General features: G+C 35.0%; 1 protein-coding gene across 2 annotated transcripts in view; it reads left to right on the plus strand.

Annotated features, from left to right (window-relative positions):
* Nucleotides 1-25717, plus strand: part of CSMD1 (CUB and Sushi multiple domains 1) — a 1075408-nt gene that overhangs the window by 971733 nt on the left and 77958 nt on the right. For both annotated transcript variants that reach the window (XM_054629077.2, XM_077174973.1), the window contains exons 47-49: nucleotides 8540-8728; nucleotides 12961-13107; nucleotides 23155-23343. In XM_054629077.2, coding sequence (XP_054485052.2) covers nucleotides 8540-8728; nucleotides 12961-13107; nucleotides 23155-23343 — 525 coding nt within the window. The remainder of the gene's footprint in view (nucleotides 1-8539; nucleotides 8729-12960; nucleotides 13108-23154; nucleotides 23344-25717) is intronic.

The following is a 25717-nucleotide window of genomic DNA, read 5'->3' on the forward strand; positions in this document are numbered from 1 at the left end:
ATTAATAAAGAATTTGTAGGGCAAACTATTAGTTTATTGATGCCATAATTTGTTTTATTCATCTAATTGTCTGCATGAACACACATACTTGAGGTAAAGTGGCTTTTTTACCTCCCCTTTTTTGACTTGTGCATACAATTAGTTGGATATCTGCCATGGCTTCAGAAATTGGACTCCATATCTTTGTTTTGAGTGGAAAAGAATCATTATTAATTGCAAAACCCTTGCCATAAAATACGCAGAATTAATGGAATATTGTGTACTTTTTTATCTTTCTTGTTAGAATAACTGAATACTTATTAATGTTTCTGATGATTTATTTTTTTAATCAATGTATTTCTCTGTTATAAATGTAATATTTTAATAAGATGATTGTAATGCAAATCCAGACTTAATTTTTTAGTTAACAGTAACAGCAGTACCTTAACTCTTGACTATGTCAATTAGAGTGTAAATGTAAAATGAAAGCCTGAAGTAAACTGAACACTTATTGTAAAATCTACAGAGATATTAGGAACTTCTGATAAGGGTTAGCCATCCATAACAATTCCTGCAGAGGCTGTGCAAATGGCTGTGCTTTCTCTGGCTGTATCCTGTGAATACAGCAAAACTTTGTTACAAGGATGACATCAAAAGAAATAATCTGATCATGAAGAATGAAAGTGCCATTGAGTGATTCAGAGACAGTAGACAATAGAACTGGAGGCATTAGAGTAAGATTCTGGCAGTCATTTTGGACAGACATAAGGGATGAATTTCTTGAGGTAAATTGGGATGCACCTGATTTCCTTTCTTCAGCCAAGTTGTATCTTTCTTTTCTGGAAAGTTGAATTACTTGGTTTTATTTCTACCCCAGCCTCTCAATATTACTATGGAGATAAATGTTGAATGTGATTCCCATTTTATTATAAAACCCTAGCTGATATTTATGAACCACATGAAATATTGCTAGATCATTTAAAAGTTGTGCTTTTAATGACTGTCTTTATAGTGTTTACTCATAGATAAATATTTGAAGGTATGCATGTTGCATTTTGTAAGCCTAAGTATTTGATGGAGGAAATACATATTTCTGCATCAGACCAGAAATTCTGTACACCAGAACATATACCCAGTGTTCCATATCTAGCACTGGCCACTAATGATTTTCTAGTGCAGGGCAGAAAATCATGGCAAACGTGCAGTTAATTAAGGCCTCAACCCAACTGTAGCTAAGTCACTCTTAAGCCAGCAATGTTCTTTATATTTTGAATCCTGTAGGGCTGTTTCTTCAGCAGAATTACTCAGTCCTATTTTGAACCCATGTAAATGCCTTAAATCCACAAATTTTTGTGCAAGAAGTTATGCAATTTATTTAAAATGTGAATTTATTTCTCTGTCTGCGCTGAACTCGGCACCTGCTGTTTCCATGTTGTCCAGTTCTTATAGGAAAAAATCAGTAACAAGTTGGCCTCTATTCACTGTACTTATGGCATGATTCTATAGACAAGAAGATATTTAATATCTTTCATCATTCTTCCCATCCTTCCCAATACCCTGCCCAATCCTATTCTATTTCTTTACAAGTGATGCAGGATGAAATGGCATTTATAAGAAATTATTTTATCCTCATAGACTTGAAAAAAAATTTGCTACTTGCTATGTAATTTGCATATTGTATTTCAAACTAGTTTTTGAACTGCCTTCTCTACATTTTACCTGTAATTTAAAATTGTTCATATTTTCCTTTGTTAGTTCAGTTTCATATTTTCTAAAGATACAGGAACACTTTCCATTTTCCTGAGCTGTGCCACTATGTTGTAGTAGTCAAAAATATATTTATATGATAGAAGGCCAAATTTTAGGATATTATATATGAGTCTGATAACATATCTGACAGGCAAGAAAATGAATCTCCATGACCAATTCTACATCATTCTCAAGAGATGACCTCCAGAGCAGCTGTAAACACAGCACACCACAGTTTTCTTACAGCTCTTTTTCTCTTCCTGTCTGAGGACAGACTTTCTCAAGATGTTTGGTACTGTGTTAACTTGCCAGGTATTTTCTAACATGCAGAGCCCTATGCACCCCTACAGAACATGCTGTCATTGTGAATGGGTTTATGCTTAAAAGTATTGAACTGTTGTCATTTCTGTTTCTACACTTGGAGCCACTGCTCTCATCCTATACCTTTATACTCTTGCTGCAAATTTCTTTCATATTTTAGTTGCTGTTAGGGAAGAGTAGAGATGTACATTAAAGCATTATAAGCATTGTGACAGAAAGAAATATTCCTCTGCTGGTCACAAAAATTGCGATACTAGTTAAAGAGATAATGGGTATTCAGTGTAAGGTAATATGGCTGCTCAAAACACTTAAATTAGAGGGGTAATGTGATAATATTGTCCTAATGTGGTGATAATATTGATGAATAAGAAGCAAAATCAAAGATTAGGATATCAGAAATAGTATTAGAGTTAGGAATCTTGGTCAGGCCTTCCCCAAAAAACCTAAATCAAATTTCTGCAAAAGTCATGTTAAGGAATGTGTTTCTCAAAACTAGAATATGATGAAAGTGTTATGCTGACATGCAGAATTACCATTCTTATGACACTACCCCACTGCACACAATTACATGTGACTGTAACATAAAGAGAGTTGTGATTTCCTGTTGTTTTTCTGTAGGCATTGCCTCTGCGCATGAATTTATGCAAGTTTCACAAATAACATTTTTTGGAATTTACATGTGCAACAATCTTATTAAAAATGAATGTAAAATAGATTACTTATGTCCTCCAATATGCCTAAAGCATGTTTTTTAGTATTTATTCCTGTTATCATTCCAAACTATTTTACAGTAGCTACTTTTAATATTCATGGGGTTTACTTATAAATAATTGATTATTAAATATATTTTGCGGCTCAAACATCTAATTTTTTTTGCAGCTCAGATTTTCTCAAGTGGTAAATTTCACATCAATTCCTAAACTTCTAAATGTATAGGGAGTTGAGTCAACCTGTAATTTAACAAAAGAGAGTCCATGAGGTATCAAATATATTAATGTGTTAGTCAAACAAAAGAAACAATATTAAGAGTATAATATTGTGTTGTATTGACCTTGGCCACTCTGTCTCTCCCCTTCTCAGTGAGACAGGAAAAGGAAATAAGATGGATAAAAACTTGTAGGTCAAGATAAGGCAATTTGCTAAAGCAAAAGTGAAAGGTCGCATGAACAAGAAGAGAAAAAAGCCAAATATTTTCTTCTCTACTTTCCATCATCAGGCAATGTCCAGACACTTCCTGGGAAGCAGGACTTCAGCATATGTAGCTGCTGTAAATAATGAGTACACTCTCTTTTTCCTCTTTCCTTTTAGCCTTTATTGCTGAGCCAATATCCTGTTATATGGAATATCTCTGGTCAGTTTGGGTCAGCTGTCCTGACTAAGCCCCTTCCAAAGACCTTGCCCACCCCCAGCTGGCACTGCTGAGAGGTGGTAGTGCAGAATGTTGGAGAGACAGCACTGATGCTGTGCCAGCACTGCTCAGCAGTAGCCAAAATTCTGCTGCATTATCAACTTCTTTCTAGCTACCAATATAAAGCACACTACTGTGAGGGAGTGCTGTTGGGAAAAAGAACTCCATTTCAGCTAAATCAAACCCAAATATGTATGTGCTCTGCCTCAACCAGAGAACTTTTTATTTATGAGTATTCTATTTTTAAATGTTATGCTAAAAGGGCAGAGCTAATATTATTTAAAAAAAAAAGCTCAAAATAGCAGATTTTTTTACCTGTTGTGTGTATGGTGAATACAAGATCATAACACTGTGGAGTTTACTTTTATTCAAATTATAGGTATCGCTGTGGTACTGAAAAATGGATGTGCCTTTTGTTTTAAGGAACAAGGTGAAACAGTCTTACTTTCTCAGTATCTCAGTTTTATATTTTCATATGTCTTTAGACATATGAATCTTGTAAAATTTAAATCTTGTAAAGTGTAGCTTCCAGCCTGGAGATTAAGTTCTGTAATCAGCAGCTAAGCTATACTGGAGAGGAATTGGTGATTAATTCATTAGGGGGCAGAAAGTGCCAATAAAGGCTGCCAAGGTGAGCTGTGTGCCAATTTGCCACAAAACCCCATGGTACAGCCAGCTTCCCAGACTGCAAAGGGGAAACACACAGTCTGCCTTCCCCTGAACTACTTCAGAGCTATTCCTCTCATTAGTCCCTGTGGTACATCAGCTATGAACAGCATAGATTGGAAGGGACTTCTTGATGAATGACTCTTAGCCATAGGAAGTAAATCTTGGCAATAGGAAGACCTGAAGCTATAGCTCAGTGTTTAAAAATATTTGGTCACTTCTGTTCTAGCACAAAAGAGGAACTGAGCTGTTTACAGGTTAGAAGGACATAATAGTTTTGATCTTACTTGAATTTTCTGCTCTAGGAATATGCTGGTTTTGTCTCAGTACCACAGAGGAATATTTCATATCTCCTTTCACCCTTAGCATCCCTATTTGCACTGATTTGTATTAGAGAGGTGCATTCTTTTTTCCTCTTAAACATTATTTCTCCTTTTTGAAAATTGTTTTGTTAGTAAAATTCTAAAGTTCAGTGAGTGAATACAATAGAATATGTGAAGAAAAAAAATTCCTACAGCAGTCCTGCTGATGTCTTTCCAGTCCTAAAAGCAGTCAGACAAAAACTCAGACACAGGTAATAAAAACGCAGTTACCTTTATAAAGAATCCTTTATGGTGCACAACGCACTGGAATACATGCCAAAAATGTGCTGAAGATGCACATAGTAACATAAAGCAGACACAATTTTATGTTTCACAAATTAGCATAACTGACAAGAATTCCCAGTTAGAGATGAGGTAATTCCTTGCTGGTTTGACCCTTTCTTGAAACCCCCCCTGCTTTACATACTAACTAAACTTTGTTTATGAAAAAGTGTCTTGAGAAGCCATTTTAACCTGGGTCCCCAGAGAATTTAACCTTGGTCCCCAGAGGATTCAAGTCTCTAGGAAGGTGTTCTTTCTGTCTAACAGAGTAGGTGAAATGCTAGCTACAAATCTGTGTAGTTATACAATGATAGGCTACAGTGCTACAAATATATAAAGAATATATAAATGCAAAAAGGCAAAAATCAGTTTGGCATCACTGCATTGATATGTTTCTTGTGTACATGTGATGATGTGTTCAAGGAAATGCTCTGACCTTTAAGCTGTTGATTTTTAATATTCACTCACCAAATAAATGTTCTTAATTACAAAGCAACATCATACTTTTCCTCAATTATGAGAGAAGGGCATGAGGAAACATCTGCAAAAGGCACATTTCCCCCGTGGTGAATAATTTAGTTTCAGGTTCCTTCTTAAGATTTGGCTGCAAGCAATGAGACAGCTAAGAGCAACTTTTCCCTGATATTGATAATTTTTGCATGCTTTTGAAATCTTTTTTTTTAATTATTTTTTCATACCTAGTAACTAAGCTATTTCCTTGTCTCTTTCCTTCACTTTTTGTCCCTGATGTCTTTACAAGAAAAATTAGATAGTCAAAGAGCAAAGCAGCTGAAATAAAGAGGCAGGAATAGTAAGTTTTGTGCGTTTTTTACCCTTTCCTCTCCCCTCCGCAATTTCCTATTCCTGTCTTTTTTTCTTTTTGCAGACCATTCTTACCATTTCTTCTCTGGAGAACTGCCACAGGTTTCTCAGATGATCACAGTCAGTGTCTGTGCCATATGAGTGTATCTTTCTTCCTGTTCTATGACAGTTCTTTTATCCCAAAAGAAACTAACATTTTTCACTTCTCTGAATTGTTGACTTTGCTCTAGGTTTTCATTTCATTCCTTCCCTGACTCAATTTTTTAAAGATGCTTGCAGTGTATTTCTTGAGTTAGTGAACAATATCTCAGCACTTAGTGACAGTGTTCTGGGGATGACTATACATTGATCTCAGATTTTTCAAAATGTAATTTTGAATCCTATTCTTAGTTGATAATCTTCCATCCAAAATTCCAAAAACTCCATACACTGGAGTAAGTAAACAGAGTTCATTCAGTGAGTTCTTAAGAAGATACTTAGAGGGCACGTCTCTGAAAATTATATCTGTGGTAATTTAGCTGAAAGAGCACCGATATAAAGGAGGCAATAACAGCCTTTTAGAATAACCCAGCTGTAAACTTCTCTGGAAGAATTGTACTATTACACCTCTCAAGTAATGAGATCAGCAGGCTTTAGTCTTGTCTGGACTGTATCTGTGTAACATCCAGATTGTGTTTGCAAACCCCAAAACTGAATGCCTACTATATAATTGGTTTCACGAGTGATTTGACTAATAACCATTTGATATGGTTATTTCCATAACTCCATAAGATGCTGAGGAAAAGCAAGCAACAAAAGACATTTGTATCTTTAACATTTGTGCTGCTAGTGTTTAGATATGACATGTTTACAAAACCACTCCAGATGTACTTCCTACACTCCCATGTCCCATTCCAAGTGACCCATATGTTGCAACTTCTTGTTTGCCATGTTTAGTTTATTGTAGCTGTTTCTAAACCATAATTTATCCAGAGAGGTGACAGATTCCCAGTGTTGAAAAGAATCACTGTGTCTTGCTGTGAAAAGTCAGACATCATCACTTATTTCTCCAGGTCGCTTGTAATTTTTGACTTTGTAATTTTTGTAATTTTTGAAGACAGGCTTTTAATTCTCAAGTTTTTCTCATGAATGCTAACATTTTTAATAAACATTTCAAGTAAGCTGATACTGGATCAGTATAAAAAACCTTTTTCCTTCTTAAAATAGCATAAGGAATGATACTACAGGACAAAGCAGGTTGTGGAACTGAGTCATGTCAGCTACTCTTCATCAGTGATGTGCACTTTTATTCATGTCAGACAGGAAATGCTGTGGGGAAAATTATTGTTATTTATCTGATGTTATTTATTTTATGCCCAATTTTTTTCTTTGAGAACTTGCTGGTTTATTTGTATTTTTTGCAAACTTATGAGTCAGAGCACCTTTTGACAGCATTTTCCCAAGTTATTCTTGTATTAGTTTGAAGAATAGAGGAAGTCAAAGTAGCAGTGTGTTTCATTTTAGGAGAGTGAGAGAAGAAGCTACTGTCATTAAACACATGCAATGCTATATTCTTAGACAGAAGTTCATGTGAAATTTCTGGGTGTCATTTTACTAAAGGTGTTTCTACCTCAAGAGGCAATCCCTGGATTATTGTCTAAAGGATTCTTACTGCTTTATATACCATTGTCCCACAGGCTTTCCCTCTCTTAGGATCTTCTATGAAGGATGGCTTTGCCTCTTGGGGATACTGTCTGCTGCAGCCAGTGCTGTCAAATAGCACTGGCTATTTGATAGCAGAAAGGGATATATGCCAAAGAAAAATTAGTTGCATACAGTCTTTTGCCCAACCCAGATCTTGTTCCCCTGCTTGATGCCCTATTCCCACTTGCATATTACATCCCTCCTTTTCACTGGCTGACATTTTTCTCTCTGACTGAAGAAATTTTTCAGCTACAACTGAACCTAAATTTCACCTCCAAGTTTGCAAAAGGTCTTCTGAGGGAAATGGTCCAGTTTTGAATGTTTGTTTCTGATATTTATGTGTGGATTTCCCCCCACAGTATACTTTTTCTGCTGATCACTTTTCCCTCTGTTGTTTTGTTTTTCACTTTTCTTACAACCTTTACTTTATTTAAGTGTTTGGCCACTATGACAGATGATTTCCAGGAATGCATTTCTATTGTGAATCTTACACAAAAATATTGTTAGCATGAACATATATTATGAGACCGTGGACAAAACGTATCAGGAAACAGATTTGAAAAAATGAGTCCTATGTGAAAGGCAAAATGTTAAATAGTGACAAAACTTCCTAATCAAACCAGTGTTTAGGATATAAAATTTGCAGTATTTTAATACATTATACTCCTTTCAGTATGCAGAGATCATGAATACCTATGAATACTAGGTGAAATTTAAAGTTCAGACTTTAAATAACAGGGGAGGTAGTTGCTAAGAAGGTCTTACTTGGGTGACTTGGAGCATTTTATATTGCAAATGAACACTTTACATAAAACTTGTGTACTTTCAAATAATCTCGTATGTCTAGATGTTTCAATATGTTGTCATGTTCATGTAACAGGCTTCATTTCTAAAGCTGGTTCATTTTTTTAGGATCTCATATAGAATACAGTTTCCAAATAAAAACTTTTACTGGTACTTTTACCTCACCTGTGTGACTGATTGCACCAACATATGTGAATTCCTTGACTGAAACCACTTTAGGCTCTAACATATTTCTTTCTGGATAGATGCATTACGGTAATTTATAAATGAATACAGTGTTTCCTAAATCAAGGTATATAAAAGTGGTCCTGTTTCTGTGCATATTATAGGGAATTTTTTCCCCTTCCATCTAGAATGTTTTAACATATTTTCATTTGGAAACTGACCCTGAAGCATGCATTTAATGGAGAAGAAGCACTTTGTTTCATTGCTGTTCTTAGTGTTCTTTTTGTGTCCATTTTAGCACAATGCCCAGCAAATGAAATTCGTACAGAATCATCTGGAGTGATCCTCAGCCCAGGTTATCCAGGCACCTACCCCAACTCTCAGACATGTTCTTGGACTATTAAGGTTGAGCCAGGATATAACATCTCCATTTTTGTAGAAATGTTTCAAAGTGAAAAGCAGTTTGATGAGCTGGAGGTATTTGATGGTAAGAAAGATTTAAATTCTATCTTATTACACAAGATCAAATACTGGGTGGAGTGGGCCTTGATTTGCAATTTTTGGGATCACAATGCAGTGATATATCTGAAAATAAAACAATAATTCAGAATTCCTATTACTTTTGCCTTAAATCTAAATTTATTACCCAATGCAAGTTTTTATAGATGTATTCATGACAGAGAATATTTTAAATTTTCTTAGATATTGTTACAGAGGAGCATTAACAACTGCAGTTTCCCTGGGAAAGTCAACATAGTTTTCTGTTTCCAGCGAAATTTATGCAGTGGTCCAAAAGGAGATGTTATCATGCTGATCCAAAATGGTTCATTTCTGGTGAAGAAGTATTTTGGGGTTATAATTACATTTGTCCAAATGAATAAAATTATTTGAATCTTAATACTGAAATTTGAGTTCAAATACCCTATCTGCTTTCTCCATAGCATTGCAGACCAGGGTTGTTCACTGTTTGAAAATAACACTGTTGAAGTGTTCATCTGTTTATGGACAAAGAGCAGAAAAATGTGTTGTCACTTCTCAAAGGACCCTACTTAATTCTTATTTTCTACTTCATTCTGAACTTATTATGACTTATTATGTTCTCATTGATTGACAAGGATAACTTGTCTCTGATTGTTCTTAAATTAATTTTTCATCGTTTAGAGACCATTATCATATCTTCCTTCATTAACCTAGAATAGATGATAAGTATGATAGAAATGATGAATATTCACTATGGGAGTTTCAGAGCATGAAAAAATATTAAAAGGTCATATCTTTTGAGGTATCTTGTTTTAAGTATTCTTCTGAAGGATTAGATTTTAATGTCTGAAATTACTATTTTTTTTCACCTTTTGGTAGAAACATCCTTAAAAAATCCACAATATTTTTGATGCTTTTAGAAATACCATATCATAGCATATTTTTTTCTTCATAACATGTATGCTGGTCCATGTCAGGCTAGTGCAGAAAACAGTCTGCAAAAAAATCTATTAAGACAGGCTTTTCTTCCATTCCATTTTGTATCAAAGACAATATGGAATGTTACTGGAACTTTTCTAGTGTTCTGTTCACTTTGTTTTCTTTTGGCAAATTTAGTTGAAACAGCATAATTTTCCTGATGTATATTTTTGTTTTCTTTCCTCTGAATTTAAATGTAATGGAACCAAATTATCAATAATACATCTGAGAGAAGAACTAATGTTGTTCCTACATTTTTAAGCACTTTAATTTCATGGCATGAAATAATATTCTTACAAATTCATCTCTACTGCAGCTCTGCAGAAGTAATTTTTTTCTACCACCTACCAGCAACCTTAAGTGAAAAAGATAATGGCATACTTATAAACTCTCAACTATAGTGCCATGTGGAGATTCCTGAGCTAGCTCTCAACAAGTTGATATTCAGATATGGTCCATTGCAGCACCTTGCAGAGATACTTGTTTGTGTCCCTGTGGCCACATTAGCAATGTGCTTTGCTAATTAGTTAGACATCTCAGCATGAGTTTTTGGGGGCAGAAGACAATACCAATGTAGCTCTACTGCTTCCAGTGATGGCTATAACTCAGACTCAAATGTTGCTGCATTTTGCAGCAAACAAATGTGTATCATATTGTGGGGCCTTGTGTGGTACAAAAAAGTGTATTTAATCTAGGTTAGTAGAACCGCACTGATCTATCTCTAAAAGGTAAAGATACATCATCAAACTTTATGGAGAAACTGTATAAAGATTTGCAAGACAAATATTTAGGGAATTAGTGCTGCTAAGGCACTCATCTCTGATTGCTTCATAAGGCAGCTTTGGAATGCAAAGCACAGCAAGAGCTACACCTACCTGACTGCACTGTACATTATGGTGCTTCAGCAGCTGGACGATGATCAGGGTGGGCAGCCAGTCTGTAAAGTCAGCCTGGTCAAGTGGGAGCAACAAGCCCATTAGCCATTCCCACTTACCTGTCACACCCTTAGAAAACCCTCTCTGGATTCTAAACCAGGGAAGCCATAAATGTTACATAAACATAGTTATTAAAATGTTTTGAACTTGAAATTATGGCATTCAGGTATTTACACTGAATAGCATTCATTTAGTACAGAATTTTTTTTTCTCTGAAATAAACTGAAACTAATCTATCACTGAAAATAGAAGGAAATGCCAACGTTTATTGGATGTTCTCTTGAATGTTGGATGTTATCTTGAATATTCAAGAAAATATCCTAATATTCAAGGGAACATCCTATGACAGATCACCACACCAGAAGTTGAGTGTGTTGTTTCCGTAGATAGACAAACTCTGAAATAATAATTAAATAAATGTCAGATTCAATAACAACTGAGTCATGCTGCTGACCCTCCTGAACACCATCTGAAGGTACCTACCATCTGACTGGTAGGTAAGATACAGAAACTGAAACTCAACTCTGGCAAAAACAAAGCAAAACTAAAATACATTGAATCAGTCCTCTGATCTCCCAATGATTAACGAATGTGGTATGGCATATCGTGCTGCAAAATAATTTCATGATCACTAATAAGGATTCTTACCTTATTGTAGGTAGTAGGTCTTTATTTGTAGAAGTCTATTCTTTAGTCCCTTGAGAATTTTAAAAGAACATTTACATTCCAAACTGTAACAAGGGTATTAAACAGATTTACAAAATCCAAAGTGAAGCACAGAGTAACTGAGTCAAATGTCATGTTCTAAATAATTTTTTCAAGCAAAAATAGGAATTGACCTTAGCATTCCTTATCATTTATCCTACACTGTAATCATCTAACACTAGCTCTGCAATATGACAAACAAACAAGTCGTGAAGCATTTTTATGAGGGCATGCTGAGCAACCTGTGCCTAAAACAATGCTTATTTCTTCTTATTTTGTAGATGCATTTATTATTTAGAATTTTTTTAATATTGCTAACTTAGTTGTAGTATTAGGGTGACTGAAGTGCAGTTCCTGAGAACTGGGAAGTAACTTTAATGTTTAGGTTTTTGTGACTTCCATAGCCTCTCTTTTGTACCTGAAATGTCCCAGTCAGAAATGATACTTTTTATTTTATTGAACCGGTTGGGGCTGATAACAATTTTCAATTGTATTGTATTCTATTTTTAGTTGTCATTTGATTCAGTTTTATTTTTCTATTTTCATGTAACATAAGAAGACCTAATCAGGCTGTAGCTGCTCAAACTCAGCAAAAAATCAATGAAGAAACTCTTTATTTGTACTAGTAACTCTGACCAAGATAATGTTGGTTGACATAGCTTTCTTAAACTTGAAAAAACATGGAGGAAGGGACATGGTGACCATGTGAGAGTGCTTCAGCTGGGGAAAACATTACTTTCATATGGAGGAAAAGAAAAGCCATTTCATGTTTTAGAAAGCTTCCAGCTGGAGATTGGATTGATAAATGGATTTTTTTGGTTTTGTTCTCTTCTATATATGTTGTTCTATTCTATATATGTTGTTATATAAACACTCCTGAAATCATTATCTGTGCCTCTATGGTTTTATTCTGGTGAAGATATTGGTTTAGGGCCAGGATCCCGTTTTTCAGCATCTTGTATTTACCATAAAAGAACACTACACTAAAATGGAACTATAATAAACATACTAATTAACAGAACTGAATCCTAGTGAAGCATGCAAATTCATAACACTTGTACATATGTGTAATCCAAATGAAACAGTTGTTGTCTTACACATGGCAGAGCTTTTTTTTAGCTACTGTTTTCATTATGTAATATGGTGGTGTTTAAATTGTACAAGCTGTACAATACTAAAGTATACATTTGCTACCACTCACTCGTTAGAAAAGAGCTTAAATAAATAATAGATTTAAAAGGGCAAGGAGCTGACACAGACCCTCATTCAGTGTATTTGTGCCAAATAAAAATTAATACCTCTTTTTATTTTAAACAACTGCTTTATTCAGGTTTTATGGAGAAATCTCTAGGTGCTTTATATTTCCATCTGTTTGTACCTAGATTTTTTTATCTAGGTACAAACAAATGGAAATAAAAGCAATTATAATGCTCTCTAGTGAAAACCTAAAACCAGATGGACAGTTTAAATTGAGATCTGTTTGTTATTTCTCTGACAAGGAAGTGTCTGGCTATTTCCTATGCTACCATGTTCACATACGCAGCTTAGTTACAATATTAAAAGAATTACTTAAACGCACAGTACTTTAAAACTTCAGTAGTTTCTTTATTCATCTCTGAAGGTTCTTCTGGGCAAAGCCCCTTACTGGTTGCTTTGAGTGGAAATCATACTGGGCAACTGAACTTCACAAGCAAAATGAATCAGCTGTATCTCCGCTGGTCAACTGATCATGCAACCAGCAAGAAAGGATTCAAGATTCGTTACTCAGGTAAATATTCATGCTTTCTCTTAAATTATATTTTGTGGATATACTGTTGTCCACTTCTAATATAATGTCTGTTTCTCTGAAGATAATTTTTTATAATGTTTATTTTAAGGATGTTAAATCATTCTGTTTTAAGTTAAGCACAGAACTTGGTCTCTCCATTTTTTCCCAGTGTGACAGACTTCTCCAGATTATTACTTCTCCAATTTATACTCCTCTCTGCACCTGTTCTCTTGTCTTATCAGATCTGGAGAGAGGCCATTCAGATGTAGTGGTAGGGATAACCCTTAGACTTTCACAGAAGTACTCAGAAGTGAGAATTTTTGATCCTCATTAGTGGTGCACTACTTCAGCTGCAATTCAGTACACAATTATTAGGTTTCCAATTTCCTAGAGTTGCAGTTCACAACTCTCATTATTATGTTTTTCTTCATGTACAAATAAATGAAAAACTGAGGGGGTGGAAAAAATCCCTCATTTCTTCAACAGGCTGCATATGAATCTGGTAACATGAAAATATGTAACTAGTCTATCTAAATAGTGCTAAAATTAATTCCCAGATTAATAACAAACATCAAGAAGAAATATATTGCAGTACTAGATTATGTGTTATGTGTAGACATATTGACCCTTACTCAGTTTGCAGCCATATTGCTACTAAAAGGCTTGGCTAAGAGATCATTTACAGGATGTGAATAGTATGTGTGAGAGAGAAAGGTGATAATTGCTATCATTAACATTTGCTTCTTCTGTGTTTGGATTTGATTAGCAATGTAAAGGTTCTGTGAGTTAATTTTGGAGGCTAAATATTGTCAATAAAAATTAAGTAGAGAAAGGAATCCTAAGAATGTTTTAGCAGAACACTTCATGAAGTACCAGGTATCTCCCATTTAGTCATGGTAAATGTTCTTAGGGTGACCGTTTTTGGGAAGCTCACTCCTTTTATGTACCATCCATGCTCTGCCTGTCTAATTTCTGGAAAGTTTCTCTTGTTACTCAAATGTAAGATCAGGGCCCAGCTCAGAGCATAATTATGATTTTTTCAGGGATTTAAGAACTAAGCAGGAACTGTTTACAGTCAGGAAAAAAAATCACTAAAAGCATCTTCACCTGCATTTTTGGATAATTACTACAGACAAATTGAAGCTGAGGAATGGGGAAAAGATTTTTTTCAAGCATACTGGATATTAATATAGGTTTTTATCGTAAAAAAGCAATTGCAGGACTTAATAGATAGATTGAGAATGTGCAAGAGGGAACAAAGAGAACCTGTCACATTGTAGCCCTCAAATGTGTGACAGTGAAAGGAGCTGGCCTTCGTTCATTAATTCAAAGTGAGGAAGCAATATCAAGGTTACATGAATAGACTTCATGTGAAGGTGTTGGTTTGTAAGTATCAAATTATTAAGGAGGCTGATTTTTGAGGAATGGCAAAATATGTTAAATCTTTGCATGTACACAAAACATGTTTTGCAGTCCTGAAGAAGTGGTGTGTAATTGCTAGGCTCAATTCATCAATTATTATGGCACTAGCTATGACTAACAATAAAATTGGGGGACTGGAGAGAGATATGCAATCCTTATGGCTATGTTTTTGGAACAAACAACAGTTTAGCTTTTTCCGCTTCACTAACAGTCAGTGCCTGCATTTTTCTCTAAACTTCTGTCCATTTTACATGAGATTCAATGGAAATAATCAGCATGAAAGAAGAGTAACAGTGAGCGGCAGCATAAACAATTGGATTTGAATCCTAATGAGGGAGAGCAACATCATCAAAGTAGGAAAAATACAAGATCCCAAAAAGGCTATTGATACTGTGGCAGCTGTGACTGAGCCAGCAGGCTTCCTCATGATGAAGATCCTATTGAAATGAATTACTGCCCTCCCATAACCTTTCCTTTCTTCTCCAGCTATGCCTGTGCACAAAATTTTGTAAATTGTCATTTTGTCACAGCTAGATTTCAGTTGTAGTTAGAAATTTTATTCACTGTTAAAAACTGCTAGAAGCTTTCATGAGAATGCTTAATATTTTCTCTAGCATTCAACCTTAATTGTGTAAGCTGTTTGCTTAATATTATGTTTGCTATCATGTAATATAAGACTTATTGCTAAATCTCAGTGGAAAAAAGCTGAGGCATTAAAGCAGACAGGTATTCTTTTAAGGGCTTTGACATATTATACCTGCACTAGCTTAGATTTTAGTCTAAATTATACATTTCCTAACTGCACTAATGCCTAGATATTAAATCATCTCTTTCTTAACCTACAGAATATCTGAATAGCATCCCTCAATAATTTATAACCCTGCATACACATTCCTACCCAAGCAAGCTAGGGGAAAAGTATAACTAAGAAAAGGTAGATTAATCTTTTTTTTTTTTTTTTTAATTATTGGTAGAAGGATTGAAAGTGCACTACAGTACCTGGCATAACTGCTGGAGGCACATGGACTTGGGAACCAGATGGGGACTTCCTTTGCTATTTTTCAAATTGCCATTGCTACTATAACAGTTACAGGCTTTTGTTTAACTTTTGCTTATTCATTCAAAAGTAAATAAGTCTAGTGGTTACTAAGCTAATTTGCAATTTCCTGCCAAAAGCACTATTTTTTCTTATTTCTCAGGTTTAACTGGCCAGGTTTTTGTAGCGGGGGGGCTACAAGTATGGCCTCTTTGAAAGGCTGCTAGAGGCTTCTCCTATGTCCAGAAGAAATGGGTTCAGCTGGTTCTAAGATGGACCTGCAGCTGGCCATGGATAGTGGTAGTGCCTCTGAAATAACACACTTAAATATACATGTAAATATACATGTATATTTATGTATATATACATATATTTGTATATATACACACTCAGCAGCAGCTAGAAGGAGTGAGAATACATGAGTGACAACTCAGCAGAAACCACGGTTGGTGAAGATGGAGGGGGAGGAGGTGCTCCAGGCCCCAAAGCCAAGTTTCCTTGAAGCCTGTATTGCTCTCTAACCCTAGCATACCACTAAGGCCCACCCAGCTGCTTGCTTACTCCCCACACAGCAAGATACAAGATGGAGCAGAGAATGAGAAGAATAAAAATGAGAAAACTTGTGGGATGAGATAAACAGGTAAAGTTTAATAGGTAAAACAAAAGCTGCACATTTGCAATCAAATCAAAATAAGGAATTCATTCACCATTTCCCATTGGCAGGGGTTCAGCTATCTCAAGGAGAGCAGGGCTACACCAGCCTTAATGGTGACTTGAACATAACTTGCAACACTGGTCCTTCCTTCTTCTTCTCATATCTTATATTGTTTGTTGGTCATGACACCATATCTTATGGACTGTCTCTTTGGTCAGTTGGGGTCAGCTGCCCCATCTCTGTCCCCTCCCAAATCCCCGTGCATCCCCAGCCCCCTTGCTGGTGGGATGGTGTGAGAAGCAGAAAAGACCTTGACTCAGTGTAAGCTTTGCTCAACAGTGACATCCCTGTATTATCAACACTGTTTTCATCAGAAATCCACAACACAGCCTCATTTTAGAACCTTTGAAAAAAATTAATACTCTCCTAGACAAACCAGCATACCTGGCAAAAGAGGAGGGGAAGGGGAGAGCAGGCAGAGCAGAGGCTTTTCACAATTTGGTTTGATATCTCATTATCTTACTCTGATCTGATTGGTAAGAAATTAAATTAATTTCCCCAAATCAAGTCTGTTTTGCCTATGACAGTAACAGCTGAATGATCTCTCCTTGTCCCTATTTCAGCCCACAGGCCTTTTGTTATATTTTCTCTCCCCTGTGCAGCTGAGAAGGGGAGCAATTCTGAAGCTTTGGTGTACACCTGGCATCCAGGCAGGGTCAACTCAGCACACTTTTATTATGTTCTTTTAACCTCTTAAGTAATTGCAAGAAGCTTAATTCTTCACCACTCTTTTCTTGTTATTTTTAGGCTTTGGACATGTTAAACAAGTGTTTCTACTCCCTCTCTATTTCAATTTAGAATAAAAGAATATTGATTAGTTTGTTTACTGTGTGAAGAAGTTCATCAGACTCTGTATAATGGTTTCTTCTCCAATTTGTAAACTTTTAGGTGGGTGATTTACACAGCAGGAAGGTCACAGCGAAGTACTGTGAATCACAAAAAATATTCAGGATGATTTATAAATGTTGAACCACTAGTAAGAATAGCTGTCATATAAATAGCAGGTTATTTAGTCAGATATTTATTTTGCAAACATTCATAACTATATCACTAAAGAGGGAATAGGTCTTTGAAAATTTATCTTGTCTTTTCATGTTGTTTATTTGTTAGATATAAAATAAAATGCAAAAGAAAAAGAATGACAGCCTGATCCCTTTTTGTTGCTTGGTTGATTATTGTTCTCCATTTTGATCCTGTACATTTTAAAATGAAAAGTAACATATGGAATGGATAGTCCATTCATTAAGGAAATGGTTTAGTAATCAGAAAACATATATTTAGTTTTCTTATGTGTCCTTATCTACTTACTTTAGGCAGTGTCCAATTTCTTATCTATAAAGTGAGTATGACAGTAGCCCTCTACTACAGAGGATATTTAAAGAATAGCAGTACAAAGAGATAAGATTCTGCAGCAATATGATGAAGACAATTAAGTATCCAAAAGGGAAACTTATAAGGAGGGAGTGTACTGAGGTGTGAATTTTTATTTCTCAACATAAAATCTAGCATGTAAGGTGAACAAATCATTATGGTATCTGAAGAAATTTTTTTCATTTATTTCTAATTTCAAATATAGTGCTGTTTCTGTGAAAACTTACAAATATCTTCTCCATATTAGTTTTTTTGACTACTGATCAAGGAAACTGCTGGGAAATCAAGTCCTTTGCTAAGATTAGTTCTTTGATAAAATTTTGTAGATTCCCTTTAGAGAGTGAGTTCTACAAAATCATCTGGGAGGGTTGGACATGGAACTTTAAAGAATTTTAATTTGTAATTGGGAGTCATTTAATTGAACTTCCCTGAGACAGCGTGTCTCAAACAGCAAAAAAATCCCCTCAACATAAATATTTAAATGTTCCAGCTATTAAGAGAATATGCTTTGTTAGAGTGTGGTCCTGCAAATACAAGATCAGTGTTTATAGGTGTTGCTGTCCACACATCCATTGACTAGTGATATGTGATTTAGCTGGCAGCTATTACCCTGTTGGTATTCAGTAGCAAATTACAAAAGTTCTGATGCTAAGTTAGCTGAATGTTTTGGTTATAAGTGAGCTGAAAATGTTCAGTATGTTGCTTTACAAAATACACTGTTATCTAAGAGGTCCTGAAAGGACATGGATGATATGTCATTTGGAAAAGTAAATTATAACTGTAAAATTGCTTCAGTCACTGAATGGTCATAAAAGTTTATCACATTTTGTGGTAAAACATAGTCATTCTGAGATGAGAGCCCTCCTGTGTGATTACACCTATTTCAGCTAAGCCTCATAGGATTCCAGGACGAATTCTCCCAGAAACTGGCTGGGAGAAAAACAGCATTTTATCCCAGTGGTCCTTGACACAAGGCTGCAGTATTTTATGAGTGCACTGTATGGATTTCTGCTTAAGCTCAAAATTTTCACTCAGCTTACAGTATATGTAGTTTTCAGTCTGACATTCTTCAAACATTTGCTTACACTTCAGGTCTTCAGACATTTATTTATTGCTTTTTGTGTGGTTCTTCTATTAATGTCAGTTCCTGATCCTAGAAGTTATGTGGGTTTCATCCTGGGCTCTGAAGGGAGTTCAGTTTAAAGAACAGATTAAAAATTACCAAGATACAGACTAAGAAGGGACTTGTATGTAAACTTATCACTATTCCTTTACTGTATCAACAAGTGTATTTTTCAGAGTAAAATAAAAATCCATCTTCAGAATTTTTAGATAATTTGCTTAAAATACTTTTCTTCTTCTCATGTTATCTATAGCTTAGACATAATGCATTGCTTGGAGTATCAGCCTTTTCTATCCATATCATGCTGTCTTGGCAGCACAGAGTACTATAGTCTTAGTAGGACTTTTACATGGATGTGGATTACAGGCACCGCTTACCTGTAACCTTGTTGATGGCTACTGACTTGCTACTACTTTAAAATGTCATTAATAAGAATTTCTGTAAGAGTGGAAGATGGATCTGATCTAGGTTGGATGAATGTTTTAAACATAAGTTATCCAAACATACATGGTTTACATCACAAAATGTATGTTATGTGTGTCAGAAACACTCTTAACAGTCATGAAAGTGTAAAGCTTGGCACTCTGGGAGCACAGCCCCCTTTCTGATACATGGGAACTTTTCTGTACTATCTGGTGAACTTTTCATTCTACTTCAAGGAATCCACTTCACTTCATGTAGTCTCATTCATCATACCTTTTGTCCCAAACTTTATACCCATTATGGTCAAAATGCCTCTGCCAAGACAGTCTAGCTGTGCTCCTCAACCCTTCTTTATCTCCACCCCTTTTCCAACCCTCCCTACAAATCACAGTCTACTTTTAGTGGTAGAAAACAAAAGGTTTTTCTTTATGCAACTTTTATTTTTCTTTCCCATCTAGCTTAACATCTTTCTCTTCCTCTTCACAAAGACACCCCTAATTTGTTATCCTCCTCCTTCCTGTCTTCTGTCTCTGATCTTTTCTTTCTTTGTGTCCCACTAGTCAGTTTCATTTGATTTAAATTTTTTTTTTCTTTCACTGAATCATATTTTATTCTGAACACAATCTCAGTTTCTGATTCATCAATCCTTTTGGTACCACTACTAATGGCTAACCAAGTACTTCTTTTTCTCTCATTTTCATTGCTTTCTCCTGGTCTCCAGTCCCTCCCTTCCCGTTTCTCATCTCTTTGCACAATCTGTCATGGCTACTCTTCCCCATTGCTCTTAAATCAGCACCTTCATCTCAAATACTCTTTCTCTCCTTTCTCCAGTTATAACCTCCCTATTCTCAAAACACTTCTGTTAATTTTATATTCACACTTGAAAGTCTGTCTTTAACTTTCACAATGGCAGATGACCACAAAGCTTTACTGAGGCATCTCGTTTTCCAGACCTCTTCCCTATTTCCTACCGGTCCATGAAGCTGCTGCCACTCACCCACCTTGGGTTGTCAGGAAAAGTAGGTATTAGTAATGGTAGGCTGAAGAGATGGTTGAAAGCAGAAAATATACAGGGGTCATCAAGGTAATGATGACTCATCCTTTCCTCATCTGGAAAGAAGGATATAGTTTTCTGTAGAATATCTGCAACAGTAAACTTTAGAAATTAAGTATTTTTAAAGGGATGTTGAAGTAAATTCTGAGTGATATTGCTACTTTGTCATCCTTCTTGTTTTCTTCTATAAATTTATTAATTAAAAAGATTTTTTTTTTTGCCTAGGTCCTCTCTGAGCACCACTTGATTCACTGGAGAGCTTAAACCATGCTTATGGGCTAAAGGCATTATTAATTGCTATGACATAAGCAAAAATTATGACTGATAGATTTCCCCTTTGGCTCCCAAGGAAATTTTCAGTATTTTGACATCATTCTGTGTATTTCAGCAGCCTGAATATCCCATATTTCATTCCATTTTAAAGCTTCTCTCTCTGGATAGTCATATATATAGTCATATATATTTACTGTTGTAATCAGCCACAGCTAAAGCATGGCAATAAATACCCTGGCAATCAGAACGTGAAGTTTAACCTGTTATGCTAAAAATCTATTATGCGTTAAAAGACCTCTTCTTTTATATCTAGCCAAGAATTTACTCTTAGAATAACAATGTTAGCAGTTTAATAAAAGAATTACTAGTCCCTATTAAATGGGTATAGGAGGAGATAGAAAAAAGGAGACATGAAAATACTATACAGAAAAACGGTACGGTTAGAAATTTTATACAGTATTGCTGGGCTACAGAGAAATATTTTATGTCTAAAATTGCAGTACTGATGTAATAAATTTGAAGTTTTTTCTGAATTGCATATTTTATTTATGACTCACCATCTTTTCTTAAGATCTAGGATATTTAAAATTAAATAGCACTTAAGAGTTTACTGCAGCTGATTTTAGAGGTCTTAATCTGCTTGTTTTGTAATAACACTCTTATTTATTCTTCAATATGTTAAAAGGAAAATTAAAGCCATATTTATTGTGGTTCTTTAAATGCCAAGTCCCCTTTTTAAAGATTAATTTGATAATTACTGTAATTTAGGCAGACAAGTGAGTGTCACCATGCTTATAAAGGACACAGAACATGGCCCCAAACAAATCTTTTTACTGAACCATCCTGGCTTATTAATTTTCATTCTAGTTTTAATTTTTTCCTTTATGATTCAGTAGGGGTTTTTTTTTCAGTTAATCCCCAAACAAAAGAATGTACAGAAATAACATTTTGAGTAGAAATAATGATGCTTAATTGAGAACTCTCTAGTATAATTTCAACAGATAACAATATTTTTTGGTATCTTGAATGTTAAACTTAGCTTTGCTGCTTATGTTGGGTGTTATTACTAGAAATATTGACTTTGATATACTGCATCTAAATCTAGACATTTAAAGGAAATGTTTTGGTTAGGAATATAATCAACTCTATGATCTCTGTCAATGAAAAAAAGCATTCTTCTTTAGGTGGTAATTGATATAGTAGCTGCACAGTCAGGTGACAAAATATACATTAAAGATAAAAATTTAAAAATAGAGCTAAAAATTGAAAGCTGTATACCCAAACCTGTAATTATGCACATGTGAAAATAAAACAACTTCTACTGGATAATTGTCTGCAGAAATTAAAATTAGTATTGCAGTATATCTAAGACACGTTTCAGTATTATGGAGGGAGTATTCCAACAGTAGTTGCAGTCTCAGTCTTATTGGTATTGACATTTAGTTCTCAGTGGAGCTCAACAGTGTCTTCTCTGTGAAGAGTGTTTGTAGGCTTATTTCAGTGGTGCATGTGCAGTCAGGTTTATTTTCAGAAATAAATTTTCATGATCCTGCCATGCTGCTTCTGAAAAGATAATCTCAGTAAGCTTGATACCTGCTTCCAATACACAGTGACTTGTACATCAGCAGTGTGTCCAGGTAATTTTTTCATATTGCTTTTATCCAGTGATAAATGTTTGCATTCTACAAACAGATTCGTGTTACAATTCTGTATATAGTGTGTCAAACTATACTGCACTTCTACTTGATCTGGGTCCAGTTCAGGTATCCATATTCCATCCTTATAGAAAGATACTGCAACCTTATTTTAAGAAATGGTCTTTATTACTCACTTTTGACACAAAAAAAATTGTACTTTTGCTTACTCAGCATATATTTAAAAAAATCTAGTTTTCTGTAACAGATTCTCGAGGACCATGCTGGTCATGAAAACCCCTCTGCAAAAAATATTAGTAGAGTAGTGATTAAAGTTAAGCAAGGTTTACTTTCATTTCAAAACTCAAACAGGTAAATTCTGTCCTACTTCATATGTAGTGTAAATTCAACATTTAAGAAGTTGCAATCAGTTAAGTTACATGCTTTTTGTAAAAGTTAATATACTTGCCCATAACTAAGAGAGAACAGGTACAAAAAATTAACTGCATTTTAATCTGAAAAAAAGCATCTGAAGAATCAGTGTACTGTCATTTTGTCTTATAAATTTTTAACACATTTGACAAAATGTTTAAACTTTGACGTACATGTCTAAGTACACTGAAATTTTTAATAAAGCTGTTTCTAATTGTTTTTGAATATTGTGTAGCTCAAAGAATAATTTTAAATACAGTTATCAAATTTGAAGTAGAATGTTTACTAAGTGTGAGTGAACTTACTGAATAATCTATATGATTCATGATTGTAGCTTCCTTATGTGAAGCAGTACAAACTGGTTTTGATTATAAATTTTGTTTTTGAACTTCATGATGTTTCTTTATAGGTAGTCTGAATCTTCACTGAGGATCCAAAAGTACTGTAAAGGTTTCAGAATTGATTTTAGTGGCATTCAAAGTTTTTACATGTCATAAATAGTCTTAATTTTGTACATTAAGTGCACTTGATTTGTTTTTAGTATGTCTGTTTTTTGGTTTTTAGCTCCTTATTGCAGTTTAAACCCTAATTTGAGGAATGGTGGAATTATAAATAAAACGGGTGGTCCTGCTGGAAGCAAAGTTCGCTATTACTGCAAACCTGGGTATAGAATGATTGGTCACAATAACGCGACATGCAGGCGCTACCAAAATGGAATGTACCAGTGGGATTCTCCTGTGCCAATCTGCCACGGTAAGATAATGCTTTCTTCTTGAGCAGGCTTCTCTAATTTCGTTGTAAGGCTGTTTGACAAAACAAAGATGCAGCATTGTCAATAGTGCTGTATGCCAAGAGAAACACTCACATCATGACCTGATCCAAACACACACTGACTTGTGTATCTCATATGTGCAGGGTTGAAGTATTAAAAAATATTCATGCAGTCAAATACAGACCAAGTGAAAAATATGTCTTCAGTACTTCATTCTTTAGTAATGTACATACCTATAAACAGACCACAGGTCATTACATTGTATTACAGAACATTTTAAAAAATCATTAGTTATAAGGGATTGCTTTATTATTTTAGAAAATATTATTTTAGAAAATAACTTTATAACCAGTTCTTTAAAGACATAATTTTTAACTTCTTTTCTCTCTTTTTTTTTCTTTTATTTTTGTTTTATTTTGTTTTATTTTGTTTTTACTATCCTGAAGCTGAACCAGGTTCTACTTTAGCTTGCTGCTCTTGTTAATAGTTGTTACTGTTTGTCAAATGTATATGTCCCATCCCTGGAAGGCCAGGCTAGATGGGCCTTTGAGCAGCCTGGTCTAGTGAAAGGTGTCCCTGCCCATGACAGATGTTTGGAACCAGATGGTTTTTAATGTCCCTTCCTACCCAAACTATTCTATGATTCTGTGATAATATCAGGGACCTGGGGAAGAGAAAGAAGGCTGCAAATTCTACCCATATCATATATGGCCTATTCTAACGTGTCTGCTTCTAGTCTACTTTATTTATGGAATGAAATTATAGTAGCATTCATATTTAAGAACATGATTGATTAAAACTTGCATTTACCTGTTCTTAATATTGTAAGACTTTAACATTAGTTTTTATGTCTTCTTCAAGAAAATATTTTGCTTGATGTTCCATCTCAGTGATGGTTCAGATATTTCTAAAAAGACCATAAGACAGAAGTATGAAAGTTTTATTCTGTGATTCAGAAAAGAAAAAAAAAAAAAGGCCAGCTGAGATTTGGCATGATGTTTACTCTTGAGAGTGTGCTATTTGTAAGAAAAGTAAAAAGCTGCAGAAATTTGGCTGCAGTTGAAGAACTTGAAGGAACGGGTTCCTATCTTCTATACAGAGTAATTTGGTAGCTAAATATTTCTTCTGGATGAGCATTTTCCTGTTGAGAAGGGCCATGTGTCTGTATCCCTATCAGTCCAGGGAGAAACTCACACTGTCAGTGTACCACAAGCAGGACCTGTGTATCTGTGCTTCCAGAATCCAGGACGTCTTCTAATCTCATATGCCATCATGTTATATGGTATAATGCCACATATATTCCATATATGATTTGATATGGCATGTGATTCTGTTTGATCTTCCTGAAGGTCACTAAGTCATGGGAGAATCTGTGTGTGATCTGCATGTGAAGTAAATTTAGGGACAAATGCTGCTTTTGGACTTGAACTGCGTTTTAGGTGCTGTTTCTGGCGCTAGCATCGAAAATTCAGACACTTTGCACTAAAGAACCTGGAATAATGTCTAGGCCTACAGCTTGAGATCAGCAAAGTGGAGGATAAAATTTTGTTCCAGATTAAAACAAAATTTTAAAATCTGTACGTGGGATAAAGTTTTGATTCATTTGCTTAAACATGAAAGTCTAGTGTCATTTTCAGTGTCCTGAGGTGTTTTACCTCTCCTCCATCCACTAGTAGAGAAAGTTGTTTTAGGTATTAGGCTTGCAGGATGTCTTGGAGGCCTAACAATCTCAGGGAACAATGGGAAAAGAAAAAACAAGCCCCATCTGCCTAAACTGTTGTATTTGATCGGGTCAATACTGTTGCTGAAACTTTGGGAGCTATTTTGCTGGCTATCTGGCAGGTGTCTTTTTTTAAATGGTAAAGAAATTTTTTCATCTCAATCTGGAGCTCAGTTACTTTAAGCATGTGAGGATGGAGACAGTATTCTGTGTGTAGTTGTTAAACTGGGGGAGGTGGGGCCATAAATGTAAGGAGGCCCTGTAGTTTACTTTTCTCCAGAATTTAAAATCTTGTGATTCCTCAGCTGTCACAAATTCTATGCAAATGTATCCCTTAGCTTTCTGCTGCTTATCTAGCCAGACTATATTAGCTTTCTACTACTACTTCCACTATTGTTCAAATATCAGAGTTCTGTAAAATGAAAATACAACTCAGCACATAAAAATTCTTATATAGTTATTTTTTTTATAGTTTCTCTCTTTTGTTAGAACAGTATAATGTCAAGAGTTTTCTTTTAGATTTTTAGTTTTTACATTTTATGTTCACAATTTTCTGTTCACAATGGCACCGAAAGTGTTTCAAATTGGCCATTCTAACCTTGAAAATTATGTCCAAACATAATGCGGTTTGTGAA

The sequence above is a fragment of the Agelaius phoeniceus genome, chromosome 3 (genome assembly GCF_051311805.1).
Source record: "Agelaius phoeniceus isolate bAgePho1 chromosome 3, bAgePho1.hap1, whole genome shotgun sequence".
NCBI lineage: Eukaryota > Metazoa > Chordata > Aves > Passeriformes > Icteridae > Agelaius > Agelaius phoeniceus.